The 12,824-nt window shown below is 45.5% G+C and overlaps 1 protein-coding gene across 1 annotated transcript in view; it reads right to left on the bottom strand.

The window, feature by feature from the left end:
- Positions 1–12,824, bottom strand: part of CASR (calcium sensing receptor) — a 121,877-nt gene that overhangs the window by 32,309 nt on the left and 76,744 nt on the right. Inside the window, exon 2 of the mRNA XM_075262523.1 lies at positions 2,031–2,464. Coding sequence (XP_075118624.1) covers positions 2,031–2,215 — 185 coding nt within the window. The 5' untranslated portion in view covers positions 2,216–2,464. The remainder of the gene's footprint in view (positions 1–2,030; positions 2,465–12,824) is intronic.

Here is a 12,824-nt window from a genome sequence, read left to right as displayed (position 1 = left end):
CCTCCGGCATTCACCTTCTCCGGCATTCACCTCCTCCGGCATTCACCTCCTCCATCATTCACTTCCTCCGGCATTCACCTCCTCCGGCATTCACCTCCTCCGGCATTCACCTCATCCATCATTCACCTCTTCCGGCATTCACTTTCTCCGGCATTCACCTCCTCCAGCATTCACCTCTTCCAGCATTCACCTCTTCCAGCATTCACCTCCTCCAGCATTCACCTCCTCCAGCATTCACCTCCTCCAGCATTCACCTCTTCCAGCATTCACCTCCTCCGGCATTCACCTCCTCCGGCATTCACCTCATCCATCATTCACCTCTTCCGGCATTCACTTTCTCCGGCATTCACCTCCTCCGGCATTCACCTTCTCCGGCATTCACCTCCTCCGGCATTCACCTCCTCCATCATTCACTTCCTCCGGCATTCACCTCCTCCGGCATTCACCTCCTCCGGCATTCACCTCATCCATCATTCACTTCCTCCAGCATTCACCTCCTCCAGCATTCACCTCCTCCAGCATTCACCTCCTCCAGAATTCACCTCCTCCAGCATTCACCTCTTCCAGCATTCACCTCCTCCAGCATTCACCTCTTCCAGCATTCACCTCCTCCAGCATTCACCTCCTCCAGCATTCACCTCCTCCAGCATTTTGCGTTCTTTAAGAGGAGTCAATTCACTGACTCAAGATTCCCAAACAGTCAGTGCAGGTAGATTTGGTGCCTTAGACTCTCCATATCAAGTGGGTGATCCCAGGCAGGAGCAGATAAGACTGGTGCCCCTCTGCTTGGAGCTCTGTCACACCCTGCCTGAGACCACCCACTTGATGGTAGAGAGCCTGAGGCACCAAATCTACCTGCACTGATCACTCAGGACTATACAGGGCTATAGAAATAATTCCAACTGCTCCAGAATCAGAGGATCGGTTTCTATTAAAGGATACAAAGAGCTGGAGTTGGTGGAAAGTTACCTTTAAGACACTTATACTATAAATCCACATGGCTGCCAATAAAACTTCCCCATTCACATGAACTGATTTTCAGTCGCAGGGATTTTCGTAACAAATCTCTTGCATGTGAATAGAACCTTCCTGTTTTCTGTCTCAGCGGGCAGCGGATGATATTAGTAGTCGCCGACTTCTCACATTATGGCTGTGAGCTGTGAAAGCTGGAAGGGGATGAGGAAGCGGAAACATCTCTTGGACGGTCTGGAGGATGATTAACATTTTATATTCTGCTACTTTACTGAGCGAGACCTGACCAGAAGGACAGAAATATCACACTGGCTCAGGAACATGCTATCAGAGGGTCATGGTAGCTCAGGGTCATGGCAGCTCAGGATCATAGTACCTTAGGGTCATGCTAGCTCAGGGTCATGCTATCAGAGGGTCATGGTAGCTCAGGATCATAGTACCTTAGGGTCATGGTAGCTCAGGGTCATGGCAGCTCAGGATCATAGTACCTTAGGGTCATGGTAGCTCAGGGTCATAATAACTCAGGGTCTTGTAGCTCAGGGTCATAGCAGTTCAGAGTCATGGTAGCTCAGGGTCATGGTAGCTCAGGGTCATGGTAGCTCAGCGTCATAGTAACTCAAGATCATGGTAGCTCAGGGTCTTGTCGCTCAGGGTAATGCTAGTTCATGGTGATGGTAGTTCAGGATCATGGCAGCTCAGGGTTACGCTATCACAGGGTCATGCTATATCAGGGTCATATTAGCTCAGGGTCATGATAGCTTAGGGTCATAATAGCTCAGGGTCATAGTAACTCAAGGTCATGCTAGCTCAAGGTCATGGTGGCTCAGGGTCTTGTGGCTCAGGGTCATGCTAGTTCATGGTGATGGTAGCTCAGGGTCATGCTATCTCAGGGTCAGGGTAGCTCAGGGTCATAGTAGATCAGGGTCATAGTAGATCAGGATCATCCTAGCTCAGGGTCACCTCTGCCTGACAAAGAGACAGAAATTACTCCAATTCTGACAAATGTGATAGAAACAACATCTGCTTCAATCTTCACCCAGAGACTCCATTTTCCTTACCTGGTACACTCAAGGGATTCCGGTCTGGACTCCAAGATCTCATCTTTAGAATTAACTCCAAAATGAATGGGGAAGAGACCGCCAAGTATGATGTCTCCCTTCTTCTGGGCTCTGGTGTTCGGTCCATAGGTGGACGTGTCCAGTACGAAGCTGAGCAGCAGTAGGTAGCGGATGTAGTGAGCCATCCTTCTCCTTTGTGATGTCTGGGTTCAGAAGGACGTGGAGAACTTGTGGCATGAAGCACAACGTCAGGCCGAGGCTGTGAAAGTAGATGACTGCTGACCCTGCTATGGATTATGGAGGCCCACGGCCTCATTTCTACAGTGGAAAAAGTGCAGGAGAGGCTGTCGCTGTAATGGTAGAGTCTCCGATGTGGTTCTGGCCATTGCAGTCCTTAGGTAACCTCAGCTTATTGTCATGTGAAAGCCATTTCCCTAAAAACAATCAGAAAAGAAAAAAAAATTAATGCATGAAACACGAAATAGGAGGAATCAGCAGCAGGGACCGTGCAACCCAAAGACAGGGCTGGCCAAGGACACAGCAATGATAGCACAATGTGAGGATTGGAGATGGACAAGGACAACTCAGCAACTTCTAACCTGTTAGCCAAGGATGCTGGTCACCATACGGCTGCCGCTGGATTATGGGGTAGTATACGCACCGCCTAGGGTTGGGCTCTCGCCTTCTCAGGACCCTTTGACTTCAGAACACCGGGACATGAGATGTGACCACAATAATATTATCCATGACCTGCAGGTCACTCGGCCATTGCAGAATTACAAATTGAAGCAAAAGATTTTCATCCCCCGACACCTCCAGGACTTGTAGGTTATATCCTCTAGATCTATGACATTGTAAGACATCAATACCATCACAACACTCCTCCAAAAGGAAGAAGAAGCCATCAACAGACAGCTGTATAGGGAGCTCCGTCCAAAAGGTGGCGCTACAGCAAGTTCCTCTTATCTTATCTGCATATTCCTTACCCAGAATTCCTAGCAGCGCATGCGTGGTGTAATAAATCCCTGTATCATCTCTCTCTAACCCCATAGGACCACGTCAGTGTTAAGTTAGAGTCTTAAGAAATATGATATCAATCAGAACTTTCCCTTTAATGAGCTATCGCCCTCTCACATAACCAGGAGGAGCGGTGAGGGGTCTGGTCTGATCTGCTAAGGAACACACTGCATAAGACACATGGCATAAGACACCAGATTGTAGTCCTGATCATCTTCTGGTTATTCTCCGCCTATCTGCAATCTAATTAGGAAGAAGTCAATGAATCTGTATTATATTGTTTGTAACTGCTTTATCTTCTTCTATATGTGTCATTGATTATATTCCATTATATTCTATTCTATCTGCATATTATTACACTATATTACATGTGCACTTTATGTCATTGGTATTTCCCTTACGATCTGTTGTGTCATACCTCCCAACCTTCCCGATTTCCGCGGGACAGTCCCGATTTGGGTGACATGTCCTGCGGTCCCGGTTGGAGGGAGGTAGGTCCCGATTTCAACTCAGATCTGCGTCCAGAGGACGCAGATCTGAGTTGAACACATATGCGGCTGAAGCAAGGAGCTGACACAGGTCAGCTCCTCGCTTCGCCGCTGCCCGCCTCTCTCCCTGACACATGCGGCTGAAGCTGCTCGTGTGCTCGCTTCGCCGCTGCGTCTCTCTCTCGCTGACACATGCGGCTGAAGCGAGGAGCTGACCTGTGTCAGCTCCTCGCTTCAATGCTGCCACCGGCTCCTGACTTGTAGACGCGATGTACAAGCCAGGAGCCGGCGGCAGCGGCGAAGCGAGGAGCTGACACAGGTCAGCTCCTCGCTTCAGCCGCATGTGTCAGCGAGAGAGAGACGCAGCGGCGAAGCGAGCACGCGAGCAGCTTCAGCCGCATGTGTCAGGGAGAGAGGCGAGCAGAGAGCGGCGAGGGAGCGGAGGAGACGGTAAGTGTAATGTGGAGGTGGAACGTGAAACTGGGGGCAGATGAAGGAGGGGACGGCATGACACTGGGGGCAGAGATGATGGGGGGACATGAATATGGGGGCAGAGATGGAGTGGACATGAAACTGGGGGCAGAGATGGGGGACATGAATCTGGGGGCAGAGATGGAGTGGACATGAAACTGGGGGCAGAGATGGGGGACATGAATCTGGGGGCAGAGATGGAGTGGACATGAAACTGGGGGCAGAGATGGGGGACATGAATCTGGGGGCAGAGATGGGGGACATGAATCTGGGGGCAGAGATGGGGGACATGAATCTGAGGGCAGAGATGGGGGACATGAATCTGGGGGCAGAGATGGGGGACATGAATCTGGGGGCAGAGATGTGGGACATGAATCTGGGGGCAGAGATGGAGGGACATGAATCTGGGGGCAGAGATGTGGGACATGAATCTGGGGGCAGAGATGGAGGGACATGAATCTGGGGGCAGAGATGTGGGACATGAATCTGGGGGCAGAGATGTGGGGACATGAATCTGGGGGCAGAGATGGAGTGGACATGAAACTGGGGGCAGAGATGGAGGGGACATGAATCTGAGGGCAGAGATGGGGGACATGAATCTGGGGCAGAGATGGGGGACATGAATCTGGGGGCAGAGATGAAGAGGACATGAATCTGGGGGCAGAGATGGAGGGACATGAATCTGGGGGCAGAGATGAAGAGGACATGAATCTGGGGGCAGAGATGGAGGGACATGAATCGGAGGGCAGAGATGTGGGACATGAATCTGGGGGCACAGATGTGGGGACATGAATCTGGGGAAGAGATGGAGAGGACATGAATCTGGGGGCAGAGATGTGGGACATGAATCTGGGGGCAGAGATGAAGGGGACTTGAATCTGGGGCAGAGATGTGGGACATGAATCTGGGGGCAGAGATGTGGGGACATGAATCTGGGGGCAGAGATGGGGGGGATATGAATCTGGGGGCAGAGATGGAGGGACATGAATCTGGGGGCAGAGATGGAGGGACATGAATCTGGGGGCAGAGATGGAGGGACATGAATCTGGGGGCAGAGATGGAGGGACATGAATCTGGGGGCAGAGATGGAGGGACATGAATCTGGGGGCAGAGATGTGGGACATGAATCTGGGGGCAGAGATGTGGGACATGAATCTGGGGGCAGAGATGTGGGGACATGAATCTGGGGGCAGAGATGGGGGGGACATGAATCTGGGGGCAGAGATGGGGGGGACATGAATCTGGGGGCAGAGATGGAGGGACATGAATCTGGGGGCAGAGATGGAGGGACATGAATCTGGGGGCAGAGATGGAGGGACATGAATCTGGGGGCAGAGATGGAGGGACATGAATCTGGGGGCAGAGATGTGGGACATGAATCTGGGGGCAGATGAAGGGTGTATATGAAACTGGGGGAGAGATAGAGGGGGGACATATAATTTACGGGTGACTGTAGGAGGATTATACTGTGTGCGGGCACATGAAAAAATTAACGAGTGGGCGGGGCTAAATTTACCGCGGCGCGCTATGCGCGCCGCACATTTTCTCCCTCTTTCGGTTCTTCAAAAGTTGGGAGGTATGGTTGTGTAGTCAATGTGACGTTTGTTTTTGCTTTTCTAAAACCTTCCGACAATCCAGAAAGGGGAAATGTTATTAGAGGGGCCGATTCTGTTACTTGTGATTAACTGTACAAGACCTGCTAGAAAGTGACCTGTTAGATTCCTGAGAGCTGGTATGTCTGTGTATACTGGTGAGATAGCAGTGTAATATAGATGGCAGTATTCATGAGCAATTTCCAAATTTTTTGGAGTATAATACAGGGTATAACTCAGGATCAGTGCAGGATAAGTAATGTAATGTATGTACACAGTGACTGCACCAGCAGAATAGTGAGCGCAGCTCTGGAGTATAATACAGGATAAGTAATGTAATGTATGTACACAGTGACTGCACCAGCAGAATAGTGAGCGCAGCTCTGGAGTATAATACAGGATAAGTAATGTAATGTATGTACACAGTGACTGTACCAGAAGAATAGTGACCACAGCTCTGGAGTATAATACAGGATAAGTAATGTAATGTAAATACACAGTGACTGTACCAGCAGAATAGTGAGCGCAGCTCTGGAGTATAATACAGGATAAGTAATGTATTGTATGTACACAGTGACTGCACCAGCAGAATAGTGAGCGCAGCTCTGGAGTATAATACAGGATAAGTAATGTAATGTATGTACACAGTGACTGCACCAGCAGAATAGTGAGCGCAGCTCTGGGGTATAATACAGGATAAGTAATGTAATGTATGTACACAGTGACTGCACCAGCAGAATAGTGAGCGCAGCTCTGGGGTATAATACAGGATAAGTAATGTAATGTATGTACACAGTGACTGTACCAGCAGAATAGTGAGCGCAGCTCTGGAGTATAATACAGGAGATCACTCAGGATCAGTACAGGATAAGTAATGTATGTACACAGTGACTGTACTAGCAGAATAGAGAGCACAGCTCTGGAGTATAATACAGGATATAACTCAGGATCAGTACAGGATAAGTAATGTATGTACACAGTGACTGTACCGGCAGAATAGTGAGCGCAGCTCTGGAGTATAATACAGGATAAGTAATGTAATGTATGTACACAGTGACTGCACCAGCAGAATAGTGAGTGCAGCTCTGGAGTATAATACAGGATAAGTAATGTAATGTATGTACACAGTGACTGTACCAGCAGAATAGTGAGCGCAGCTCTGGAGTATAATACAGGATAAGTAATGTAATGTACGTACACAGTGACTGTACCAGAAGAATAGTGAGCGCAGCTCTGGAGTATAATACAGGATAAGTAATGTAATGTATGAACACAGTGACTGTACCAGAAGAATAGTGAGCGCAGCTCTGGAGTATAATACAGGATAAGTAATGTAATGTATGTACACAGTGACTGCACCAGCAGAATAGTGAGCGCACTTCTGGAGTATAATACAGGATAAGTAATGTAATGTATGTACACAGTGACTGTACCAGCAGAATAGTGAGCGCAGCTCTGGAGTATAATACAGGATAAGTAATGTAATGTATGTACACAGTGACTGTACTGGCAGAATAGTGAGCGCAGCTCTGGAGTATAATACAGGATAAGTAATGTAATGTATGTACACAGTGACTGCACCAGCAGAATAGTGAGCGCAGCTCTGGAGTATAATACAGGATAAGTAATGTAATGTATGTACACAGTGACTGCACCAGCAGAATAGTGAGCGCAGCTCTGGAGAATAATACAGGATAAGTAATGTAATGTATGTACACAGTGACTGTACTGGCAGAATAGTGAGCGCAGCTCTGGAGTATAATACAGGATAAGTAATGTAATGTATGTACACAGTGACTGTACCAGCAGAATAGTGAGCACAGCTCTGGAGTATAATACAGGATAAGTAATGTAATGTATGTACACAGTGACTGTACCGGCAGAATAGTGAGCGCAGCTCTGGGGTATAATACAGGATAAGTAATGTAATGTATGTACACAGTGACTGTACCAGCAGAATAGTGAGCGCAGCTCTGGAGTATAATACAGGAGATCACTCAGGATCAGTACAGGATAAGTAATGTATGTACACAGTGACTGTACTAGTAGAATAGTGAGCACAGCTCTGGAGTATAATACAGGATATAACTCAGGATCAGTACAGGATAAGTAATGTATGTACACAGTGACTGTACCGGCAGAATAGTGAGCGCAGCTCTGGAGTATAATACAGGATAAGTAATGTAATGTATGTACACAGTGACTGCACCAGCAGAATAGTGAGTGCAGCTCTGGAGTATAATACAGGATAAGTAATGTAATGTATGTACACAGTGACTGCACCAGCAGAATAGTGAGCGCAGTTCTGGAGTATAATACAGGATAAGTAATGTAATGTATGTACACAGTGACTGTACTGGCAGAATAGTGAGCGCAGCTCTGGAGTATAATACAGGATAAGTAATGTAATGTATGTACACAGTGACTGTACCAGCAGAATAGTGAGCACAGCTCTGGAGTATAATACAGGATAAGTAATGTAATGTATGTACACAGTGACTGTACCGGCAGAATAGTGAGCGCAGCTCTGGAGAATAATACAGGATAAGTAATGTAATGTATGTACACAGTGACTGCACCAGCAGAATAGTGAGCGCAGCTCTGGAGTATAATACAGGATGAGTAATGTAATGTATGTACACAGTGACTGTACCAGAAGAATAGTGACCACAGCTCTGGAGTATAATACAGGATAAGTAATGTAATGTAAATACACAGTGACTGTACCAGCAGAATAGTGAGCGCAGCTCTGGAGTATAATACAGGATAAGTAATGTATTGTATGTACACAGTGACTGCACCAGCAGAATAGTGAGCGCAGCTCTGGAGTATAATACAGGATAAGTAATGTAATGTATGTACACAGTGACTGCACCAGCAGAATAGTGAGCGCAGCTCTGGGGTATAATAAAGGATAAGTAATGTAATGTATGTACACAGTGACTGTACCAGCAGAATAGTGAGCGCAGCTCTGGAGTATAATACAGGAGATCACTCAGGATCAGTACAGGATAAGTAATGTATGTACACAGTGACTGTACTAGTAGAATAGTGAGCACAGCTCTGGAGTATAATACAGGATATAACTCAGGATCAGTACAGGATAAGTAATGTATGTACACAGTGACTGTACCGGCAGAATAGTGAGCGCAGCTCTGGAGTATAATACAGGATAAGTAATGTAATGTATGTACACAGTGACTGCACCAGCAGAATAGTGAGTGCAGCTCTGGAGTATAATACAGGATAAGTAATGTAATGTATGTACACAGTGACTGTACCAGCAGAATAGTGAGCGCAGCTCTGGAGTATAATACAGGATAAGTAATGTAATGTACGTACACAGTGACTGTACCAGAAGAATAGTGAGCGCAGCTCTGGAGTATAATACAGGATAAGTAATGTAATGTATGAACACAGTGACTGTACCAGAAGAATAGTGAGCGCAGCTCTGGAGTATAATACAGGATAAGTAATGTAATGTATGTACACAGTGACTGCACCAGCAGAATAGTGAGCGCACTTCTGGAGTATAATACAGGATAAGTAATGTAATGTATGTACACAGTGACTGTACCAGCAGAATAGTGAGCGCAGCTCTGGAGTATAATACAGGATAAGTAATGTAATGTATGTACACAGTGACTGTACTGGCAGAATAGTGAGCGCAGCTCTGGAGTATAATACAGGATAAGTAATGTAATGTATGTACACAGTGACTGCACCAGCAGAATAGTGAGCGCAGCTCTGGAGTATAATACAGGATAAGTAATGTAATGTATGTACACAGTGACTGCACCAGCAGAATAGTGAGCGCAGCTCTGGAGTATAATACAGGATAAGTAATGTAATGTATGTACACAGTGACTGTACCAGAAGAATAGTGAGCACAGCTCTGGAGTATAATACAGGATAAGTAATGTAATGTATATACACAGTGACTGTACCAGCAGAATAGTGAGCGCAGCTCTGGAGTATAATACAGGATAAGTAATGTATTGTATGTACACAGTGACTGCACCAGCAGAATAGTGAGCGCAGCTCTGGAGTATAATACAGGATAAGAAATGTAATGTATGTACACAGTGACTGCACCAGCAGAATAGTGAGCGCAGCTCTGGAGTATAATACAGGAGATCACTCAGGATCAGTACAGGATAAGTAATGTATGTACACAGTGACTGTACTAGCAGAATAGTGAGCACAGCTCTGGAGTATAATACAGGATATAACTCAGGATCAGTACAGGATAAGTAATGTATGTACACAGTGACTGTACCGGCAGAATAGTGAGCGCAGCTCTGGAGTATAATACAGGATAAGTAATGTAATGTATGTACACAGTGACTGCACCAGCAGAATAGTGAGTGCAGCTCTGGAGTATAATACAGGAGATCACTCAGGATCAGTACAGGATAAGTAATGTATGTACACAGTGACTGTACTAGCAGAATAGTGAGCACAGCTCTGGAGTATAATACAGGATATAACTCAGGATCAGTACAGGATAAGTAATGTATGTACACAGTGACTGTACCGGCAGAATAGTGAACGCAGCTCTGGAGTATAATACAGGATAAGTAATGTAATGTATGTACACAGTGACTGCACCAGCAGAATAGTGAGCGCAGCTCTGGAGTATAATACAGGATAAGTAATGTAATGTATGAACACAGTGACTGTACCAGAAGAATAGTGAGCGCAGCTCTGGAGTATAATACAGGATAAGTAATGTAATGTATGTACACAGTGACTGCACCAGCAGAATAGTGAGTGCAGCTCTGGAGTATAATACAGGATAAGTAATGTAATGTATGAACACAGTCACTGTACCAGAAGAATAGTGAGCGCAGTTCTGGAGTATAATACAGGATAAGTAATGTAATGTATGTACACAGTGACTGCACCGGCAGAATAGTGAGCGCAGTTCTGGAGTATAATACAGGATAAGTAATGTAATGTATGTACACAGTGACTGTACTGGCAGAATAGTGAGCGCAGCTCTGGAGTATAATACAGGATAAGTAATGTAATGTATGTACACAGTGACTGTACCAGCAGAATAGTGAGCGCAGCTCTGGAGTATAATACAGGATAAGTAATGTAATGTATGTACACAGTGACTGCACCAGCAGAATAGTGAGCGCAGCTCTGGAGTATAATACAGGATAAGTAATGTAATGTATGTACACAGTGACTGCACCAGCAGAATAGTGAGCGCAGCTCTGGAGTATAATACAGGATAAGTAATGTAATGTATGTACACAGTGACTGCACCAGCAGAATAGTGAGCGCAGCTCTGGAGTATAATACAGGATAAGTAATGTAATGTATGTACACAGTGACTGTACCAGAAGAATAGTGAGCGCAGCTCTGGAGTATAATACAGGATAAGTAATGTATTGTATGTACACAGTGACTGCACCAGCAGAATAGTGAGCGCAGCTCTGGAGTATAATACAGGATAAGTAATGTAATGTATGTACACAGTGACTGCACCAGCAGAATAGTGAGCGCAGCTCTGGAGTATAATACAGGAGATCACTCAGGATCAGTACAGGATAAGTAATGTATGTACACAGTGACTGTACTAGCAGAATAGTGAGCACAGCTCTGGAGTATAATACAGGATATAACTCAGGATCAGTACAGGATAAGTAATGTATGTACACAGTGACTGTACCGGCAGAATAGTGAGCGCAGCTCTGGAGTATAATACAGGATAAGTAATGTAATGTATGTACACAGTGACTGCACCAGCAGAATAGTGAGTGCAGCTCTGGAGTATAATACAGGAGATCACTCAGGATCAGTACAGGATAAGTAATGTATGTACACAGTGACTGCACCAGCAGAATAGTGAGCGCAGCTCTGGAGTATAATACAGGAGATCACTCAGGATCAGTACAGGATAAGTAATGTATGTACACAGTGACTGTACTAGCAGAATAGTGAGCACAGCTCTGGAGTATAATACAGGATATAACTCAGGATCAGTACAGGATAAGTAATGTATGTACACAGTGACTGTACCGGCAGAATAGTGAGCGCAGCTCTGGAGTATAATACAGGATAAGTAATGTAATGTATGTACACAGTGACTGCACCAGCAGAATAGTGAGCGCAGCTCTGGAGTATAATACAGGATAAGTAATGTAATGTATGAACACAGTGACTGTACCAGAAGAATAGTGAGCGCAGCTCTGGAGTATAATACAGGATAAGTAATGTAATGTATGTACACAGTGACTGCACCAGCAGAATAGTGAGTGCAGCTCTGGAGTATAATACAGGATAAGTAATGTAATGTATGAACACAGTCACTGTACCAGAAGAATAGTGAGCGCAGCTCTGGAGTATAATACAGGATAAGTAATGTAATGTATGTACACAGTGACTGCACCAGCAGAATAGTGAGCGCAGTTCTGGAGTATAATACAGGATAAGTAATGTAATGTATGTACACAGTGACTGTACTGGCAGAATAGTGAGCGCAGCTCTGGAGTATAATACAGGATAAGTAATGTAATGTATGTACACAGTGACTGTACCAGCAGAATAGTGAGCGCAGCTCTGGAGTATAATACAGGATAAGTAATGTATTGTATGTACACAGTGACTGCACCAGCAGAATAGTGAGCGCAGCTCTGGAGTATAATACAGGATAAGTAATGTAATGTATGTACACAGTGACTGCACCAGCAGAATAGTGAGCGCAGCTCTGGGGTATAATACAGGATAAGTAATGTAATGTATGTACACAGTGACTGTACCAGCAGAATAGTGAGCGCAGCTCTGGAGTATAATACAGGAGATCACTCAGGATCAGTACAGGATAAGTAATGTATGTACACAGTGACTGTACTAGTAGAATAGTGAGCACAGCTCTGGAGTATAATACAGGATATAACTCAGGATCAGTACAGGATAAGTAATGTATGTACACAGTGACTGTACCGGCAGAATAGTGAGCGCAGCTCTGGAGTATAATACAGGATAAGTAATGTAATGTATGTACACAGTGACTGCACCAGCAGAATAGTGAGTGCAGCTCTGGAGTATAATACAGGATAAGTAATGTAATGTATGTACACAGTGACTGTACCAGCAGAATAGTGAGCGCAGCTCTGGAGTATAATACAGGATAAGTAATGTAATGTACGTACACAGTGACTGTACCAGAAGAATAGTGAGCGCAGCTCTGGAGTATAATACAGGATAAGTAA

The sequence above is a fragment of the Leptodactylus fuscus genome, chromosome 2 (genome assembly GCF_031893055.1).
Source record: "Leptodactylus fuscus isolate aLepFus1 chromosome 2, aLepFus1.hap2, whole genome shotgun sequence".
NCBI classification, from domain to species: Eukaryota; Metazoa; Chordata; class Amphibia; order Anura; family Leptodactylidae; genus Leptodactylus; species Leptodactylus fuscus.
This window is presented reverse-complemented; position numbering and strand designations above follow the sequence as displayed.